The following is a 21800-nucleotide window of genomic DNA, read 5'->3' as shown; positions in this document are numbered from 1 at the left end:
GCTTGGGTTAGAAGGGAACTTAAAGACCACCCAGTTGAAAACGCCCTGCCATGGGCAGGGTTGCCACCCACCAGCTCAGGATGCCCAGGGCCCCATCCAACGTGGCCTTGAGGGCCTTCAGGGATGGGGCATCCACAGCTTCTCTGGGCAGCTGTACCAGTGCCTGACCACCCATGGAATGAAACATTTCCTCCTAACTTCTAATTTAAATCGCCTCTCTGTTAGTTTAAAACCATTCCCCTTTGTCCTATCCCTTTCTGCTCCTTTTAAAATTTGGAGTCCCTCCTGTTTACAAATGCATATTCATACCAAAACTTTAATGCCTGTTATTGGAAACTGATTTAACATTAAAAACATGTCTCCCAAAATGCTTTAGCTGGCATTTTGAGTACTTTGTAATTATAGTTTCAGTTAAATGTGCGATTCAAAGCCCCACAATCATACAGAACAATGACAGCAAACCAAGGGATGTCTGGCCAATGGAAGAGAACAATTAGGCCACTGAAAACCAGTAACTGGATGTGATGCAATTCATGTAGTCATAGAGAACCCCAAAAGTGGACTATGCTGACATGTTTGCTTATAAATAATAACAAAGAAAGCAGGAGGGAGCCCCTTTGATCCCCTTGCTGATTTTGCATCAGGTCTTACCATAGAAATGTGTTACACTGACATACTGTAATGTCTTCTTTCCACTTACGTGCTTTTGTACATGTGGATTTATACGTGGATCCAGCTTTGGATTTTATGTATGCTGTTAATACTGTTTTCCAATATACCAAATAAATTTAACTCAGCTTACGTTTTAGCCCTTACAGGTACTAGTAGGCAGTGACATTAGATTTTCTGGTAAGGATGAGAGTAGTACAAGAGAGCAGTTGGCAACAAAGCACTACACTAAACACGTTCTTGGAGAGCTCTTATTCAGTATTTCTAAAATACAATGAACAACCAAAGTACAACCACAGACTCTTACCTGGATATTATCAAATTTTAATCCAGGCATGGTGAGATTCTCTTTGTCTATGAATACAGTGCTGTATTGTTGTGTGGCAACTGAGATGAGAACATTTCTGGTTTCCTCACTGGGAAGCCATGCATCATTTCTTCTGTCCAGTTCACTCATATTCAAGGCTGTGGCAAATGGGTCATCACTCCCAGCAAATACAGCCTGGATTTGTGAGAACGGTTTGGGTGACTGCGCTGTTTCTAGGGATGCTTGAGGACCATTTCCTTCAGGCCTCCCATTCCCCACAGAGAAAGTAGGGTTGGACTGAGCACAGGAACTTTCTCCACCATTTGACAGAGAGGACATCTGTTCTGAAACTGAAGAGCTTGCATTGGGATTACTGACAGAAATAAAATTGGATGTAGTAAACGAGTCAAAAAAATCTGAAGCTAAAGTATTAGTGTTAACAGTATCACCAAAGAACTTGCTTAGACTAGGACTGGGCTGAACCACCTGTGGATTAGACTTCACTGGAGTCTCAATGATACTACTGAAACTGGGAGATTTCACCATCTGAGGTTCGAAGCCATCAGGCAGGAACAACTGTGGCTGAGCATTAGCATTGTTTGCTTGGCTGAAAATAGTACACACAGGGATAGGCTCAGCCTCAGCAGATGGTCTGCTAGTACTGGGTGATGATATCTGGTCATCTGGTTTGCTTTCATCAATACCATTTGGCTTTGTTTCAACGGGAATGTTGTTTCCCAACTTTGGTTCATCTTTCTCTGTTTCCTGAATTGACTCTTCCTTTAAAGATGACTGATCATCAGTTCCAATCTCAGAGATGTCTCTGGGCGTCTCTTCATGCTCAGTTTCACTCTCATTACTTAAAAGCTCTTCTTTACCCACTTCCGCTTGAGTATTTTCATTATCCTTAGCTTCCATTTGCTCTACAATCTCCTGCAGACAACCAAGTTCACCGGTGTCATCTTCACTGTTGTTTGGAGAGTCTGAAATAATGACACTCTCCATCATTTGTTCGTTAAGCTTATCTATAAAGTTATTTGAATCTTCTGATACCGTTTCATTCCCTTCAGACTCATCACCAAGATCAATGGTTTCCTCGTGAAACAGGATTTCTTCCTGAGTTTTCTGCTGAGTTGTATTTCCTCTGTCCTCTTCATCCAAGGTGCTCCGAGCATCCTTAGCATCGCTTGCACTATTCTCCATAGCAGCTGAAGGGAGAAACCACATGCAAGAATTAGTTTGGTCACTCCAAATAACTACATATCAAACAAACACTGTAATTCTTGCTTTAAAAGCACAGTCATTTCACCATTTGACATTCTTCCTTCAAGACCTGCCCACGGAATAAAATCACAAAAAGGCTCTCTTCAGCCCGCGGCGTTCTGAGCAAGCCCCAACCGCTGGGATTCGCTGGCAGATGCCTCCACCTAAGCACACGCAGCAGGACAGCCGCAAGGACTAATCCGGCGCAGGCAGGCAGGGAGGCAGCGAGCGGCTCAGCCCGGCCGTCACCGCGGAGCGCTGCTTCCGCCCCTCCCGGTTCGGGGCCTCCGCGGGGTCCCCCCGGCGCTGCGAGGTGGGCGCGGCCAGCCCGCTGCCTTTATCGGCGCAGCGCCGCGGGCACATACATACCCCACACAGCGGCACGTACCCTCCTCCTCGGCGTCTGCGCCCTCCTGCAGGCCCGCGCCCCACTGCCGTCCCACCGTCCAGCCCGGCTCCCCTAAGCCCGCCCGCCGCCCCCGCTGCCTTTCCCCACTGCGCCTGCGCCGGGCGGCAGTGCGGCTGCGCCGGGTCCGCTCCGGGAAGCGGCGGACGGGCAGCGCCGAGGGCCAGAAAGGAGCGGCGGGGAGAGGCGGGCGTTGCGTGCCGACATGGAGGACGACGCGCCGGTGATCTACGGGCTGGAGTTCCAGGTGGGTGCGGGCGGAGGAGGAGGGTCGGTTCGCTGTGGTTCGCTGTCGGTAGCTGCGGGAGCCGCTGTGCCGCTCCCTAGGCCGCCGGTGGGCTGGAGGCCCCGCTGGGGCTGCTGCTCTGCCGCGTCCCTCCGCCGCGCTGCTCGGCGGTGTGCCCGGCGTGCCCTGGGCAGACGTGCTCCACCGGGCTGCCGGGTCTTCTGCTTCCTTGTCAGCTTCTTGTCTGCTTCTCTAGCAGCCTCTTCTTTTTTTGTGCCGGGCCGGTAAGATGCTAGCAGTCTCCAGTAGGTTCTTCTAGCTGTTTCTTTCCTTTCAGAATTTATTTTTTTTTCAATTTTTTTTTTTTTTTTCCCCAAATGGCCTTCTGAGGGTAGAGCATGGAACTTCATAAGAAGTTGTGAGTTGTACTCGGTTATATCTAACTGCGAAGCAACATGGTGTATGTAGGTGTCTCTTGCTGTTTCCCTCTCCCTGTGCCTGTTTCCCATCACAGATTAACCTGTAGCCTTACAGCTGTTTCCAGGGCTGGGAAGCCACACGACAAGGCAAAAACTGCAACACAGGAAGTTCTGTAGCACCATGAGGAAGAGCTTACTGCATGGTGACAGTGCTGGAACAGGCGACACAGGAAGGTGGTGGAGTTTCTTTCTTTGGAGATATTCAGGACCTGCCTGGATGTCTGCCTGTGTCACCTGCTGTAGGGAACGAGCTTCAGCAGGGGGTTGAGCTAGGTGGTCTCCAGAGGACCCTTCTAACTACTGCAGTTCTGTGATTTTAGCTATAAGGATGGAGCCTCTTCCTGGACTGCCCTACGCTGCCTTATGAACCTACTGATCATAATGGAGGAATACAGTCTCATAGTGCAGTTCCTGCAAGTTGTAAGGGAACACCCAGTGAGGTAACCAGGTGGATGAGAGTGATGCTGTCCCATTATTCCTTCCCCCAATAAGATTTTACTCAGCTGCTCTCTTTAGCAACAACTACCCTACTCCTATTGCTGTTACAGCACTAATAGGAGAGGCTGTATTTCTTCTGCAGCTCACAGAGCAAAGTCTTCATTCTACAGTTGATTCAGTAATATAAAGTAACCATAAATGCATGCCTACGTGCATTTTTTTCATTACTAAAATGCTTATGGAAAGTGTTCTGGAAGTGTATGAAGGTTCTGTTTATGAAGTTTGGTGCTTTGTCTACTGGAGTGCATGCTCTATAATGTTGACTACACAAATAGGTCTGTCTTAGAAGAAAATCTGTTTGGTTTTCCTCTCATATAAGAGCTGATGTGTAGCACTGACCTGCACCACAAGTTAAATCTACTGAAGTCTGATAATATGCCACTGCTTTGTGTGTAGATTGTACTTAACGAGTAACAAAACTCAAATCTTTCTTGTAGAATAGAATATGAATTTTACTAAATAGAAGATATACCTTCTTTCTAGGAGATCTTATAATGACAGATTTCTCAGAAATATAGGAAATTTAGCCTGTCTGCTGCCTGCACTGTTCAGCCTTTCACATCACACATCTCTTGTGGACCTCTTCCCTTCTGCAACCTGTGTAACAGCTCTGATGGGACTGGGAAGCAAAAGCACTAAGGTGGTGGTAATCAAAAAGAGTTGCACTTAATTCAGAGTGTTTAGAGAGGGGATGGGGAATAAGAAAGATCATTTATAACTGCTTCTTTCCAGTGTATGTGTCAGCAATACTATAACTTCAGAATAACTTTTCAGCCTGTTTAAAGAATATTTCTTTTGTTGCTTAAGTCTGGCTTTTTATTTTTTTACTTTTGGTTACTGGTAATCTTTCCTCCAACTCTATGACAAGCTTACTCAAAGCTGAGATTTGAAATGATAAAGCGTTTATAGAGAGGAAGAAATCTTTCTACTTCTATTGTAAATAATTATATGTCACAAACCCAGGGTATCTAGAAGCTGCATTAGAGATTGGAGATTAGTCCAACCTGTGTTTGGCTCCAGAAGTCAATAACATTTTAAATAGGTGTATATCTGGTTTGGGCTACTGCCTGAGGAAATGTGGTTGTTGTAAGTATGTGTTTGATCTGATTCAATGTAGCATGGCTTTAAGTTTAAGACTGTGAAGCTAATTCCTTCTATCCATCAAAGTAAGCAGATATGCTAACTTGCTTGCAATAAGAATATTTCTGCATAATTTCTGGTCAGTTTTTTATTTATTGTTTAGGTATCAGTATAAGTAAGATAGATTAGAACGATGTGCAAATGCTACTTTTTTTTTTTTTGGTTTTCATGAAAATATGACCTAATGGAATAAGAATATCTTAGTTGGCAGAGCCATATCACTCATGTTTCAGACACATGAAAATGTAAATGAAATATACAAATCCTGAGCCTTTGTACTAGTATATAAGCACTTGCTATTTGAAACTATTGAAGAACTTTGATCAAGTAAATTGTTGAATTCCATTTTGTGCAGGATTAGTTTAATTTTCAACCTATTTTATTTCCCTTGTTTTATCAGATGACTGCAGATTTTTTTTCTTGTGCTATTTATACTGTTCGTATTGCCCTCAAAATGTGGTCTGTTTTTTCTTTGCTGTATCTGTGAGCTACATGAACATTGCATAAACATGAAAAGTATACATCAGTTTTAGGATGTGTGATTCTTTCATGATTTTTTTTTCATCTGACAATGACTCACCATAGTTGTTCTATGCTCCAACTGTAGTCAAAATGAAAATAAATGCAGAGGAATAGATAACAGGTGAGAAGCCACATGAATTGAGGACTAAGTGATGTGGCTGTGAATCTTTATGATGAATATGAGGCAACAACAGTAGCTGCAGAACATTTCAGTACAGAAGGGTTGTGCTTCTGAAAGGAATCTTAGCAAGCTAATAACCTAAATTATGAGTGTGGTAAATGGGATCCCAGCAGGAAATGCTTCTGTGCTATTTCAGTGGCAGAGCACTGGCACAAGTTGCCCAGAGGCAGTGCAGTTTTTCCTTGTTGATCTTCGAAAGCCACCTGAACGTAATGCTGGGCACTGTGCTCTGAATGTCCCTGCTGGAGCAGGGGCTGGACCAGGTGAACTTCAAGGCTCCCTTCCCACCTCAGCCGTTCTGTGACCTTTTTTGTTACTGAAATGATCTACTTCATATATTTCCAGGTTAGAGTTAACTTATTTTTGCTCTCTACCCTGGAGTACACAATGTGCTTACTGTTTGTTGAATGTTTCATTTTCAGGTGATCCATAGTTTCTTTCAGTTTCCTATTTTTTGAGTATTTCAACGCTGACATTTTAAATAGGTGTATAAGCACTATTGAGCGCCTGGAAGTACTTTACAGGCCTTACTTTAAGGTTGGCTGGATGTGCTTATAGCCTGGATATGAGGTTTGTGGTGGTTACTTTTCAGGACTGAAGTGTGGCACAGTTTCAATGCCAACTGTGATTCTGGAGGAAGAACCTGTATCTTGCTTTGTTCTGTAATGATAAGCAATCCTTGGTCCATATTTTAATTTTCAGTTAGTTGTTGGTCATATTTGTACAGCCTGCTAAGACTATTGGTTTAGGGTTTTTGCCTGTTTGATGAAGTAAGGTGGCTCTTAATTTCCGTAAAGTAAAATGAGACTTTACAATAGATCTTAAAGCAGTACAAGATGCTAACTGGCATGGAGTTGGCCAGGGGTCTTGCACAGTATGTGTATATGTTTAAAATTAGTATGTACTGAGAATAGCTGAAATGATTTAGTAGAAAGCAGGTATAGATTCATAGAAGAAGAAGGAGGGGAAGGGGCTTTCCAGGGAGTTGCGTGCCACTTTTGCAGTACCCAGGGAACCTCTGCATCCTCTCAGGCTCAGCGATGCTGCCATTATGGGAGGTGCAGAGGTTATGGCTTGTGTTTGCAGTAAGGTTTTCTTCTTGGTAGAGCCTTTCAATCCCTTGTGGGATAGAAGAAAGTTGCCTAAACAGAACTAAGACAATAATTTGATTATAGCATTAGTGATGCCTTTGGAGAATTTAGTTTGAAAATTCTATTGATTCAAGAAACTGAATGATTATGGCTTAGTAAAATTCCTACTGTTTTCCTCAGTCTTTTTTCTTTCCCAATGTTATTTGCCTCATGAGCACCATCCTGTATATTGTAGTCCAGGCTGGAAAGATGTTCTCTCATGAGTTTTTGTATCTGCTTCCCCCTTCATGTCCTTTCTTGAGGGCAGCATTTCACCTGAGAGGGCATCATATACAACTCCAGCCAAATATATTATTAGATTCAAAGACTCAATGGAGAGGAAGAAAAAAAAAATAATGTGCATGACAAAGCTCTCTTAAGTAATCTTCCAAAGATCTTAATGCTTGAAGGGATACTACTTCTTTTAAGAGCCTTAAGCAATTAGCAGGATCGAAGTAATATTAGGTATGGTACGACCTAATGACAGTATGAAGCTGTAGTTATGTGAGCTTGAAGAACTCCTAAAGATATTTACCTTTAAGCTTTGTTACAAGTGTACAGTGACAGTGTGAAAGTGGGATTTCTAAGGATGATTGTACTATGCAAGATTTTGTGCAAGGGTTGTTTTTGTAGCTGGGAAGGTTTACAGAACCTGTCAGCCTGTGCAATAGGGTCAGTGCACTAAATGCATTTGTGGTGGGAATTGTTATGCTATGAACGAGTTTGAGAAAGCAGCTGTCAGAGCACTGAGGGTCACCTGGGCATGTGTGCTGCCAACCTCTTCAGTGATGGATTTGCTGCAGCTTTTTGCAGCTGATGGTTGGAGAGTCTCCTGCTGGGAAGGGAGAAACAAGGCTGTCCTATCTAGGTAAAGATCAAAGTGTACCTACTTGAAAATGGAAAATAGGCCAGAAGGCAGGCATAATATTTATGCTGTTATCATCCTGGGGCTTTCTTGAGGAGGGAGAAAAAACTCTTGATTTTTCTTTTCCTCCTGATTGGGACGTCAGCAAAGCCAACCTTTTTCTCTCCTGCCCTTGCAAGGAGCCCTATATTTCTGGGTTTTGAGCACAAGCAGGTGGTCAGATGGCTGCCTTCAGATTTGGGGACTGCAAGCCAAATGTGATGTACATCTTTTATTGTAAATTCACTGCTTAATAGTTACAGACTGACTATATTGTTTTCAAATGGCACCTGTAATACAACAAAAAGAATTTTTGAAGCTTATTTAATGCAGATATTCAATATTCAGGGCTGTATTTTTGTTTGCTGCTATCAGACCAGTGCAGTGTATCAACTAGAAGTATATGCAGCAGTAGTATTGAGATTACTCAAGCCACTTTTTTCTTGGCACATTAACATCCTAAATAGTAACAGTCTAATTCAGAAAGTGACTTTGTGGATTTGGTTAACAGAGAAAGAGGAACTGAAAAAGTTTTGAGATAGGTTACGTATAAAGTGCAGATTGGGTGCATTATGGTTCCAAAACAGCCTTCTTTAGTCTTAGACCAGGCATATCCAACCTGCAGCCTGGCACAGTCCATGCTGTGGCCATTCCATACCATCATGGCGGTTGCTTAGCTTTGGGCATGCACCCATTGCTCAACAACAAAAAAACCATCAGTGCACTATTAATGCTGTCCAACCAGGGCACAGGGAGGAGTGGTGCAGTGCCAGCACTAGTTGTGGCAAACAATTTTATGCATGTTGATACACTGGCTAAGCACAGTCCTGTGAACAGTGAAAAATATGCAGCCTTCCCTTTTTGTAGAGGAATTTAAGAATAGGTTTCAAGATTGAAAAAAAAAAAAAATCATCAATTTTTGGTATATTTGCAATTACATTTTTATTTGACATGCATTCTATTTTAAAATGTATTTATAGAGTTGCAATCAGATATTCAACTCCAAAATCTGACCATGTCTCAGTACCAGACTTTTATAAGAGAAAAATATCCCTCAGTCCACAGTCATACCTTATTTATATCACTGATTTCTGTCAATGAAGAAGTTTATGAGCAACTGTTGTCAAGGATGAAGAACAGGAGAAGTAAAGTTTCATAAGTCTCTGAGCACCTTGAGAATTGCGAACACTTCCATCAGAGCAGCCTGGTACATGTATTAGTTTCATAAAAACAAGGTCAAATATCCCACTAGTTTTGTTTTTATTGCTTTTTTTTTTTACTGTTTTAATGAAAATATTAAAAATTAGAATCAATTTTTTTTTACTTATATATGTTAATTATGTAATATAGTTAATAAAGGCTGCTCTGAAAGTAATGCTGCCTATTTTATTATGTTGCCCCATGACATCAGAGGCAGATGATGGTGGTATGGCAGTAGAGGTTGAACCATCTCACCTGTATTCCATTACATTTTGTTACTGGGCGACGGATTGTAGCAGAGGGGCAGTCTGACAAAATGGTGTCTGACATGGAAGCGTGGAGTGTGCAATTGAAACCTCCATGCGGAAAAAATGGCATCCACTAACATTTATCTGTGCTTGTTGAATGTTTATGGAGACCAAACAGTAGATGTGAGCACAGTGAAGTGGTGGATGGTGTTTCAGCAGTGGTGACAGCAACAATGGGTCATCTCCACTGGTGCAGGTTTTGATGAGCATGGCACGCATGCTCTTGTTTATTGCTGGTGAAAATGCATAGCTAATAATGATGACTGTGTTGAATAATCTAGCATATCCATTGAGTAATGCTAGAACTGGATTTCAGATAATGTGTGAAATTAGTTAGCTAAGTTTCTGTTTTCTAGAAAAAAACTTCTTATGCCTATCTTTAAATAACTTGTTTCTACCCCATCCTCTCTTTTTGTCTCTGTCCAAGGTGCTGATCTTTCTTGCTGTAGGTTTGTTTTTTTTTTCCTTTCTGCTTCTGTAAATTTATAATTTTTGTTCAGAGTTCATTCAGAGCTTGCACTTCTGCTGCTAAAAGCATAATAGCTTTACTGTCTTGGGGACAAATGGTGCATTATGAGTGCATTTTATAATTTTTATTTTTGTGTACACTTATGTAGTTTTCTCTCTCCACATGTGTAATTTTTGGCTCTGTAAAGCACTTCAAGATGTGATAGATGAAAATGCCAGTTCGTTATGTTTGACTAGATTTTTTTTGTCTCTGACCCACACTGAAATTCAGTGTGACCATTGCTATAGTCTATTCAGTTGTATATATGAGTTCACTCCTTACTTAGTCAAAATTCCTTTTTTTTTTTCCCCTGTACTATAGCAGGTGCTCTTTTTTTTTAAATATGCTATGGAAATGATGTTTCTAATTTATGCACAAAATAGCATGTTATATTATTCTGTACAGTATTCCTTGCACTGGAGTCTTAAGGTTGTTTTCCTTTGTTCCTTCTCCAAACCCCTCGGTCTTTCACGCACTCTCTACCTCAACTTCATTTTTTTTTTTTTTTCAGAATGTTTTTGTTACCTTGAGAGACTTTGTGTAGTCAGAATAGCCTGTCCTAGACGTAGGAAGTAAAGGACGCTGTTTGGGAACCCCTCTGGAGTGTAGTGGTGCTGTGTCATGGATCACCACAACTATTGCTCACATCTCTCATCATCCATAGATACTTCTGTTTTCAGAGAACACAAGGTGGAATTGAAAAAATCATTTGGAGAAGCTATACATAGGTGTGGAGGCCACTGGTTTCTTCAGCTTCCTTGGCTGATAGTATTGAGAAGTCTTTGTTTACTTTTCAAAAGCAGATACTGCTTTTGTTAGCTGGGTGGGATTTTTGGCTGTATGTTTATGAACTTCCTTTAGGCTGTTAAAATATTTGGGAAAGTTCATTACAGTCAGGTTGCTGCAGTATTGCACCAAATTTCTAAAACTCTACCTGGTTTAAGCCATGCAGGTTTCAGGTTTCTTCACAGAGATTGTGACTGAGGTTTACAGTGAATGTGAAGTTTGAATGTGTAACCAGAAGGTTCTTCATAGATCACAGTTTTTTACTCTTTCCTTGATTTTTTTTTTTTTCCTTAGTCTTAGATGTTCTTTAAAAATGAAGCTAATTGCTTCATGTAATGCCATGCAGCATGTCAATTTCCTTGGTAAATAAAATTTTAGTGTTTTCAGTAGTAGACTACTTTTAGATCTATATGCGACTTAGTGTTCTGTGGATAACTAGCTTTGTATAAAAGGTTTTTATTGGTTTAGATTAATGGATACTCATTCTACTCTGCTTTTTATTTTCAAATTGCTGCGATCATGAGGAAGGATACTTTTGTGTAAGATACTGGGTGCTCTTCTTGACTCTGCTCAGCAGTCCAAATGCAGAGACTTTATTCATCACAAGACTTCTATTGTTGAAAAAACATTTTGTTTTTCTAAATGTAACTCAGAGTAGACAAAATTAAACATATTTGTCCAGGAAGTATGTGACAGTCCATCGTAATGCTACTTATTTCAAGATTCAGATTTTCCTTATTTGACGACAACTGATGAGTTTGAACTCTGTGTTCTGTGGAAGCTGTAGTTCTTTATGACAGACAATAAACGGACAGACAATAAAAAAGCGTATTCGTTGACTGACTTCTAATGTTCAAAATAATTGAAAGGAGTTCTGAAATGAAAAGCAGCTCTTTGCTAGAGATCTGCAAGTGTAAATTCTGTTTAAGGCAGAAGCTTTTCTGCAATCTTTTTGGTGAACTCTTCTTGTTTTTGTCAATTGGAAACATTGTCTAGGCTTGTTGGAGATGAATGCTGCATAAGAAGGAGAGCTCAAACAAATCAGTATAGGTTCATACTGATCTCTGATCAACGTTTGAGTATGTTTTGAACACAAACTGCATGCTGAATTGTGTTCACTAGTGCTTTTTTCCACTCATGTAAGTGTTGATCTACTAGCTTACACTTCTTAAGCTCGTTATGTTTTTTTAACCTCTTCTGCTTGATCTGAAACAAAATGTTGTCTAAATCATTTTTTTTGTCTTGCATATCATATATGAACTGTGTATGCTGTTTCCGGAGTCTGGAGTACTTTTACGATAAATGATTTTGCTCTTATTGTTGCTGCTAGACAAGGACTTAGACTGTTTTTGCCTTATGTAAGGAAAATCTTTGAGTTGCTATTCTAGCACTATATTGTTATTTTAAATTTATGCATTGTAATCTAGAGTTGAAAAAGAAAAGATTTTTGCTTTTTAATTTTTTTAAGCTTAATGCTCAATGGTGAGGAGAAGAATTCCTTCATTTCTATGCAAGCATCTTCAGTCTGAATTGTTTGAAGAGAGTTTGAATTCTTTGATAGGGGGGAAACTTTCAGCTTTTTTTTTTTTAATATTATATCCAATACACCTAAGAATAAAGTTCAGTGTTTCTTTTTTCTATTTTTGTCTTTTTGCAATTCATGAAGGAGAATTAATTTGGAGGAATTGCTCTTGCAATGATGGCCAGTCAAGTGTTTAGGACCTATGTCTTCCATGTATTTTACAAATGTGAGAAATTGTAGAAACGTGTATTAAGCAAAATAAACATAAATGACAAAAAGTTATTACAGTTGTAAAATATGATGCTTAAAAATATTGATACATAAGCTTAAATATTTTTGCTGAAATCAATGGATTGTAATAATTGGACTTCTCTAATGGCTTTCTCTTTCCCTAGGCACGAGCCTTAACACCTCAGACAGCAGAAACAGATGCTATAAGATTTTTGGTTGGAACACAGTCTCTTAGATATGACAATCAGGTAACTTATTTGGTCAAATGTCAGTTTTTTGGGCTTTTTGTTTGTTTGCTTTAACACTGTTCAAATATCTTTCTTCTTCCTGCCCCCTAGTTCTGTTTGAAGTTTAAATGATAGTTAAGTTGTAGATTTACATTAATTATTTGCAGATGTATTGATAAGAAATATAAGTGAGAGTGTGTATTTCTGGAAAATTAAACTGTTCTAAATTGTATTGCTAAACCAGTTTGGCTTAGTGAAGCAGTTGTTGTTTTTTCATTAATTTAAATCTTTAGATTTTCTGGAGCTGTCTTTAAACCTTGGAAGATGTATGTAGTAAAACAAAATTCTTTAGTCCTTGATTGTCTTTAATATGATTCCTGGCATATGCATAGCTGTCTATCTGAAACTACATGAAATGGATTTTTTCCACCTATAATTATTGGTAGTCAATTGTGTCTTTACTGATCACAAATATGGCAAGTTAAAAATTTCAGGGACTATCACAGCTTAATTTCTTTTGGGCTGTTTCCTGTGTGGTTAAGAGTACAGCACCTAAAATTTTACAGTACTTTTATTTTTATGATTAAACTTCTGTACATGTGTTCACAGTGAAAGAAGATCTTGAGGGCAGAACAGTTAGAAAGCTGCATTGGGTGTAGGCTTCAGGTGGGTGTAGCAGAGGTGCTGCATAGGTTTTCTGTTGGAAGATGCCAGATGCTACCCTGTGCAGTTTGCAGCTGCTTATGCAAGAAGGGCACAGTTGAGGCCAACAGAATGGTGGAACCTCTGTGAAAACTTTTGGAATGGGAGAAAATACTGCATGGGGGAGAAAAGGGAACAAAAAAGAGAAAGAAACAGAATAAACCATAGGTGGAATGTCAAGGTCAAAGGAGGAAGAGGCAGTGTTCTGTGGTGGAGCAGATATCCACATGCAGGAACAGGTTCTCCACAGGGAACTAGGATATTTGTAAAGGAACTGGGTCTGTGGAGAGCACATGCTGGAGTGGAAAAAAAGTGAGAGATGGAGAGTGGCAGAGAAGACCCTATATACTGAGTGCAATCCCAGTGCCCCATGCTCTCGTGCCACGTAAAGCCTCCAGATTGAAGGAGTTAATTCAGAGAATGGGGAGAGAGAAGGATTTTAAGGTTTGTCTTTTTGATTTCTCACAATCCAAATTAGTCACTAAATTTATTTATTGCCAATAAAAATACAATTTCCCCCCAGTGAACAATAGTAATTGTACATAATAAGGCATTGAGTTTGGTACCAAATGTTAATGCTGGTTAAGACTCAAGGGGAAAAAGTATTCAAAGGTACGAGGATATGGAGTATTCAGTTTCTTTACTTTTCAGGTAATACTTGTGAGACCAGTAACAAAAGATGTGGCATAACAAACTTAGTTAAAAAAAAAAAAGGTGATCAAAAAGATCACTGTGTACATTTGTCCTGGATGCTCTTCAGACATTTGGTTTTAAGGTGCTTTTATACTGAAGAAATAGCTTTAACAGGTTAAAGTTGAATCTATCTTTTACTTCTTGGTTTGATTAATTAAATTCAAGGCCAAATTTGGAGTTAGAGGGTGATTCTTGCTTATTGATTGGTGTCCAGCAGATCTTCAATAATTTAAACGTTCTGATTTAGGTAAATTTTTTGGCATAGAATACTTATTTTAGAAATATTTCCATATACATGTTTCAGCCTCATTGAACATATTTTTTTTCTTTTTCCAGTGAATAGCGTTAATAATTGATGTGCAAGCCACTTCCTAGGGTATTAACGAATCTTTGGGGGTTATTGGCCTTTAGCTGTGCCTCGGGCCATCAGCTCCATCAGCTGGTTGCTAATCCCTAAGAAATGCCTTAGGCCTCAAGTAATTATGGTTTAATTCAGCACTATGTTCTCTAGATTTGCTTAAACTTTCTTGGTTACCTGACCTAACTTATGAACTGGCTTGCAGCCTTTAGTGCTTGACCAAGTGCTGCGTGGTTAGATATTCCTTATGCAGCTCCATCACATGCAGAATGTTTCTTCCCTTCCAGTTCCAAACCAGGTGTGTTGCAGGTAAGAGAACAATAGTCATGCAGCTGGCAAGGTAATTTCTTCCTTAGTGAGATTTATTTCTGTACAAATAATTCATAGGAGATCTGGTGCAAATACTTTGCTGTTAATGCTTTCCTTATGGGGCCAAGGAAAGTATTTTTAAATGTTGTATTCTGACAGTACTTGAGATATTAACAATGTCAAGTACTTGGTTTTTGATCTGCATAACTTCGTGGAAGTTAAGTAGTTCCTTTTTACTGGAGGTCTGTCATCTGCTCCTGTAGAACAACTTTGCTACATACTTTCGGAATGTGAATGGAATTAGGAAACCTGGATACATGCAGCTAGTGAAGAAAACAAATGTGGTGGTTTATTCACTTTTGTGAGGTTTGGAGATCTTGTATAAGAATAAAAGTATTGGAGAAAGAAGGAAGGAGAACGGCGTGTTCTTGATGGAGTGTTGTGGAAGTGGAGAGTAAAACTGGCAACATGAAGTGTGTTGCCAAACAGAAGAGAGACAGAAAACTCTCCAGTGAAATACCACTTGAGGGAAGGTGATAATTGAAGAGAACAGTCTAGGCTTCTGGTCTGTATTGTAATCTTACTGTTTAGTGCTTCAGAGGTGATCTCTGAAAATCTACACTTACTGTCCAGGTATCCGTCACCTGATGTAAGCATCTGCTGCTGAGCTGGGGGCTTGGGTGCTTTCTTTTCTAAAGGAATTCTCTAAACCAAAACAAACATTTCATATCTTTGAATGTAGTTTTTGGTTTTTTAAACTATGTTCACTGTGACTTCTGAGAAATTATTCCTGCAGTTGCATACTTGTTCTCTGACAGTATTTTACATGGTCCTTAAAAACCTGGCCTTTTGGAAGCTTTTGTGTTTCTGCTGCTCTTAGTTTAATGCATTTACTGCGTGTTTTTGGAAGCATACGCAATAAGCGTACTTCACCTAATGTTTTTGGATCTCTCTGAGAACTGAGTTATCTTCAGTCTTGTGTTAGAATCCAACATAATTGTTTTCATGCATGGTGTTACATAGGCAAAGAACATGGCAGTGGCCACTAAAACTGAAACATTTCCCACATCTCCAACTCTGTACCCTGTTAGCCTCTGATGTATGGAAACAAATTACAGAGTTTGTGTAATGGAAGAAAGAGTAATTTTGTTCTGAAAGTGTTTGTCTCCCTGCCTTAGTCACTTCCATAGCAATTAGTGATTTCTCCAGATTTCTTTAGTAAAGTCAAATAATTGTTTGCCTTCAGATTTCTATTTTTTTTTTTTTCCCCTCTCTATTTAGACTTGTATGTGTTCAGTCTTCAGGGAGTCTTCAGCATAATTACAGCAGCTAGGTAACTCCTTAGTGTTGCTACTGATGATAAGAGTGATTTTCCACTAAGATTGTGTTCCACGAGAGCTCTGGTTATGCATACCATTGCTCAGGACAGTGCATTCATGTTGAGAAGATTCTCTGAGTGAACCTATGCTTACCATTGCTGTCATCCTCTTCTGTAGCATCTATATGCTGCTCTTGTTTATCCAAGTTGAAAATCATTTCCCTACTCCACTGGAAAAAGCTAGAAAGATAGTAATTGAGCAGATGAAAATAGCAACCTGTGCAAAATGGGGCTTGTGTTAGGACAGTTGTAGCTGAATGTTTTTCTGCTAGTATTTCTTTTCATGGCATCACGCTGGTACTATATTTGGTACTTCTGTATTTTCTGTGAGAACTGTTTTGTCCTTTGATATTTAGCATAGTTACAGCAGAGGTTTCCAGGTATCTGTGATGTCAGATAAAGCAAAGACATGACAGCAGTGCAGGAATTGGATATCTGTGATTTCAAAAGGCTTCAGATGGGGTAAAGAGCTTTCCAGCAGTTTGTGTTGAATGACCCTCCTAACCTGGCCAGCGCAGGTGCAGTATATGTGCAATTGGGGTAAATAGAGTTTTGATTTGTGGTTCACCTCTAGGGACTTCAGTGAAGCTGCCAAATGAGTCTTCAGTGACTCCAGTGGAAGGTTTCCTTCCCTCTCCTTTTTTTTCCCTTTTTTTTTCTTTTGAGATAACAGAACAAGCAAATAAAGCAGATCTGTTTGTGCCTTTCAAGCTATTATTTCTGAATATTTTCCTGTATTTCACATTAGTTATCTGTTAAACATCTAATTCAGTAATTTTGAGGGATCTGCTTTTTGTTGGAGATCCAAAAGCCAATTATTGTTTTTTTTATGTTTAAAAATAGTAGTAGGAATTATTGTTCTTGAGCCTGTTGAAAGTTTTACTTTAGGGTTGTAAACATGTTGTAGCTTATCTCCAACCTGTTGTACTTATGAACAGTTTCAGTTGCGAGTTGATTCAGAACATCAAAATACATCTTATGAGAGCAGTGCAGGGGGCTGAGTATATGGTGTCTGATAAAGTTGATCAATGATTTAAACCACTTGAATGAGGAAGTGTTCTCTTCAGAGACAGTAGCACTTGATTTAGGACAAAGGGAGTAGGTCAGGAGGGGATATACAGAGCACCAAAGTAAAGGGCAGCTGTAGATAAGTCCAAGGAGTGTGACTCTGGAGAGTTATAAAAGACAGGAAGGTGACTTCCTTAAGTTGGACAGGAAGATGGCTGTGCAATTGCTGCAAGCAAATGGATGTTGTCCTGATGCCTGGGCAACAAATGAAGTCAAGTTTGAAAGGACAGCATGCTCATCAACTGCAGGACTGCTTATGTGCCCTGGATGACTGAGTTAAGAACACTACAGGTGATGAGGTCCTGCATTATATTTGAAGAAGTTGCTGATGACTGCATTCAGCAGTTAAGTGTTTGAAGGAGAAGTACAAAAAAGAAAAGGTAACACATCAGCCATTTCGTAAAGTAATATACAGTATTGCCAATATAGCTTGAGTTGATATCTATCTAGTTTCTCTATTTTATGAAAAAATTTCTGTAATATCTTGTATGTAAGACTTCTGCAGTGGTTTAGTAGATGACTTTTGTTTCTCTCTTCATTGTTGACACAACTTTACTAATGAATCTTAAATGAGATTACCTAGAAGAAAAGCAGGAATGAGATATAGATTTATTAAGACATGGTTAGTATTTTTTGAAAGAATCTTTCAGTTAAGTATTTTATCTTTGCTTGTAGTCTAAAATGTATTGTATTTCCAAGTGTTTTAGTAATAGATAGTTTTATGTATGGATACATATATAGGATTGCTTGCTTGAGGAGAACTCTAGAAGTTTCAGTTATTTCTGTTTCAAAACAAAGTCTCTCTCTCCCATTCTTTCTTCAAAAGATACTTAGATTTGATGGCTTGTATACAGAGTTAATGCAGACATCTTGACTGAAAATTGTGATGTTATTTTTGTTTATTGCTGGAAGAAGTGTTCAAATGCAGTACTAGTGGCTTATTACCATTAACTATAATATGAAAAATCACCTTCAAGCTTTAAGCTGCAGAACTGAGAAGAATAAATACTGTACTTCATCAAAATAGAGAGATGGCTTGTTTTTCTAGAAAAGTCTATCTTGATGAAATCAATGATATAGTAAACTGTTAGTATAACAATTAATTAAAGTAGATATCAGTTATAAAATCCTCATTAAATTGTTCTGTGCAGTCATTGTGTATAATTAAGACCCACAGGAAAACATTTGAAAACCTAATGTTCTCTTTTATTGTATTTGCAGATCCACATCATAGATTTTGATGATGAAAATAACATCATAAACAAAAATGTGCTTCTTCATCAAGTGGGTGAGATCTGGCACATTAGTGCCAGTCCTGCAGATAAAGGTGTACTAGCAACTTGCTACAATAAAAGTAAGTCCTTTCCAACAATTTTAAACTTTAAGTTCTTTGATGTTTTTGAAAGTGCAAGGATTGAATATCTGGCTATGTGTAAAACCTTAAAAATAGGAGTTATCAACACGGGTATTTTTTTCAAAGGTCTTCTGTACCATTAATTATACCTCATCCTTCTTCTATCCTTAGATCATCTTGATTAGAAGTCTGTTTGCATTCATATCAAAGAAACCAACAAAACCAAAGTATTGCTTACCTGATTAATGCCAAACAGGTCAAATAAATTATTCCTGTTATTTTAGGCTTCATTCTTTTTATTGTTTTATGTTTGATTTTTAAAGTGAAAGCAAATGTCTTTCAAAATTTCTTGCCAGCATCAAGCTCCCTTTAAAACTGCAGATTAAGTCTGCATATAGTGTTATTTGTCATATGTATAGTGCAGATATGCCCACAGAGAACTATAAATTGTCTAAATATCTCATCAAAACCAGTAGGAGTGCTCCTTGTGTACCCTTAACACTAAGTGCACAGCTGTTTAGGTTAAGAATATTTGTGCCTTTCCTAGGTAAGGCAGATGTGAAGATTTTCTGTTCTAAAGCTTGGAAAATCTTGCATCATTGGAGGAGGGGGGTCATTTTTCTCTCTGACAAGTAAGAAATCTGTGCTGTCAATTTGAATAAATATGTTTATTCTCATACGTTCTAGTGTGTTCTTTCCTGGAAATACAGCCTAAGTGTACAAGTGTAAGACAGTGAGTTTCGGACTTAATGCATCTGTCAGCTGTAGAGCTGTGAATTCCTAATGTTCATCCTTTTGGTAAAAAAAAAAAAAAAAAAGTTGTTCCAGGGTACTTGGTTCTTTTATTTCAGTCCAGAAGTCCTATGGCATTAATTTCTTTTGTGAGTCAGTTGTGAATCTTTAAAAACAATTATAAAAGTAATGGAGAGCTTTACTGGGCATCCTGGCTGAGAGTTCACTGAAATGGTATTGATGTGATGTGTTTTTTGTTTTTATTTTATTTTTACTTTTTACTGTCTTGTTGACTTCCTGGACATAACTTCTCCATTGATCACTGCCAAGGCAAAGAATATCCCAAAGTTTTCACCAGGAATTTCTGATGAAGTTTACTTTGCAGAAAACCAAATGAAGTTTATACATTACGTTTCTCTAGCCTTCCTGAGTTCTTTTGTTGATGTGATGGGATAGGGGAGATGAGGAAGGAGTGTTGTTTGTTTTCTTTTGTTTTCTAAGAATACTGTGCTCTATAGAATATTGTGAAACACTTTACGGAGTTTATGTACCTCTTTTTTCCCCTGTATAACTGAGCAACAAGTTGTTGAGAGATTATCAATTCTAGTACTTCATTTATGTAATGTCCTATTTAATGAAATATTCTGAGTTGAAAGGGACCCACAAAGTTCCCTGAGTAATATTAACTACTTTTAATTTATTCAATTTGTATCTATTTTTGAAGTCAAATATTATTTTAGCTGGTATGATGACCGTATGTAACTTCATATTGCTTTTTAAGAAAGAAATATATTTAAGACTTGTTACTCTAACATGCTACAAGGGACATTCCTTACAACAGTATGCATTTTAATTGCTATATCCTCTTTGAAAGAGAGCTTATTGAGCGAATATGTCTGCAAAGCACAACGCGTCACATTTCTGTGATATTTCTAATCTCCATTATTGGGCCTATTAATTCATATGTATGCTTTCTATTCTAGATTCTTTGTGTTCTAGATTTGGTTTGCTTTATCTCGTTTAGAAACATTAAGCATTATCATTTGTACTTTGTGCATCTTCATTTAGAACCAGCCATTAGCATTTTGTAGAAAACAAGATCTGATTCTCAAATGATTATTGATGAATCTAAATAGCAAAACATGTAACAGAAAGCACACAGCATAGGGGTTCTAATAATAAAGAATACTGGGTTTAGCAGACAACTTAATTCAAGTAGTAATGCAACCAAATTAAGCATTCAAAATGTTTAAAACTCTTCTATGTACTGCACTTGTTCTGCTGTTTTAAAGAGATGCTGTTTTTCCTTACTGAAGTACCAGGCAAATGACATCCAGTCAGAGGTATTGTGACCACCTCTTGTTGTCTGAGCGCTGTATGTTAGACAACTCTTTACTCCTGTTGAAACTCAGAAAATGAATTTATGTGATAGACACATGTGATGTTATGTTTTAGTGTTTGTTTTTATTGAAAATGAGTTTGGCAGCTGTTTGGTTCTGTGAGCACTAAGAATTATGGAAGCTATATTTTATCCTGGATTGCCAAACTGGATGAAGAAAAATGTGTGAGTATGTGAAAGAAGCTGGGTATAGGAGGAAAAGCTATGGTAAGACATGGGTGAATATTTTGAGGATGGGGGGAGAAGACATTGTAAAACTAATACTTATCTAGATAAAATATGCACTGCTAGTCAGCTTTGTGACATGTTGATGCATAATCTTTTCACTCTATTGTGGCAAGTCAACTGAATTAAAAATAAAAAACAAGTAGTGGGCTCTTTTCTTGAACAAGATTTGGATTTCTATTGACAGCTTTAAAGTAGGTGAACATTAAAGGGAGAAATGATTTTAGTAGTCTTCTGACTTTAAAAGTTCATTAAATTTCAATGTGATACAGATTAAGTTTTCTTAAGATGGTTTGTTGTCTGAACAAAATAAAGTGTGCATAGGGTTTTGAGCTACAGTAATAAAGGTGGCAAAAAGCTGGCATGTTGCGTTTGCGTTTTGACTGGCTAATGCTGCTTCTCAGAAAACTTACATATGCTTATTTGTATGTAAAGTTTGTTTCTCAAAGTTACCTTACTTGTAATGTTGAAGTTGCATTGCTTTGTTTGTTGTGGCCCAGTAATAAAAGGGGAATGTAGAATTTAACAAAAAATCTGTCAGAACTATTCTAGAATTCTTACTTTTTTTTCTTTTTGTTGTTATGACGAGTTCCAATCAGTTGCCTGTAAATTTCTAATTTTCTCTAAAGTACTGCAGTAATGACACTTTTAAAAGCATGGACGAGAAAGGTAACAAAGTAATTAAGGAGATAGAAATAGACTTTTAAATATTAGAAAAGAATAATAGCGGGGTGGGATGAGGGTCAGGATTGTACTCTCCAAGTAATGGTATAAACCAATAAGTATAGTGATACATGATATAAAATGAATATAAAAATGAAGGTAAATTAATCTTTAGATTTGCAAGAGGTTGATAGCTATCTGAGAGCTCTATTCATCTTTTAAGGGAAAATATTATGTGAAGTTAGAAGTTTTTCAGTATTTTTCAGTATTTGAAAGAGCATTATATAGGGTAATTTTTTCACTGTGATGAGCTAAAATGCCAGGAAGGTTGTAGATAGAGGAGACTAGCTTGGAAAACTGAACAATGAAAAGCAGACAAAGCCTACACCCAGTTGAAGTTCAATTTACAGTT

General features: G+C 38.4%; 2 protein-coding genes across 7 annotated transcripts in view; one reads left to right on the top strand and one right to left on the bottom strand.

The window, feature by feature from the left end:
- Positions 1–2735, bottom strand: part of TRAPPC12 (trafficking protein particle complex subunit 12) — a 45636-nt gene extending 42901 nt beyond the window's left edge. Inside the window, exons 1-2 of one of the 2 annotated variants that reach the window (XM_031611061.2) lie at positions 2628–2735; positions 977–2184 (exon numbers count right to left, since the gene is read on the bottom strand). In XM_031611061.2, the coding sequence (XP_031466921.2) occupies positions 977–2179 (1203 nt within the window). In that variant the 5' untranslated portion in view covers positions 2180–2184; positions 2628–2735. Of the gene's footprint in view, positions 1–976; positions 2185–2608 lie in introns of both variants that reach the window. The other variant, XM_031611060.2, reaches the window with a different exon arrangement.
- Positions 2736–2757: 22 nt separating this feature from the next.
- Positions 2758–21800, top strand: part of EIPR1 (EARP complex and GARP complex interacting protein 1) — a 72220-nt gene continuing 53177 nt past the window's right edge. For all 5 annotated transcript variants that reach the window (XM_090136343.1, XM_090136342.1, XM_031611065.2 and 2 more), the window contains exons 1-3: positions 2758–2892; positions 12445–12528; positions 18237–18369. In XM_090136343.1, the coding sequence (XP_089992469.1) occupies positions 2851–2892; positions 12445–12528; positions 18237–18369 (259 nt within the window). In that variant the 5' untranslated portion in view covers positions 2758–2850. The remainder of the gene's footprint in view (positions 2893–12444; positions 12529–18236; positions 18370–21800) is intronic.

The sequence above is a fragment of the Phasianus colchicus genome, chromosome 2 (assembly GCF_987193195.1).
Source record: "Phasianus colchicus chromosome 2, bPhaCol1.hap1.1, whole genome shotgun sequence".
NCBI classification, from domain to species: Eukaryota; Metazoa; Chordata; class Aves; order Galliformes; family Phasianidae; genus Phasianus; species Phasianus colchicus.
This window is presented reverse-complemented; position numbering and strand designations above follow the sequence as displayed.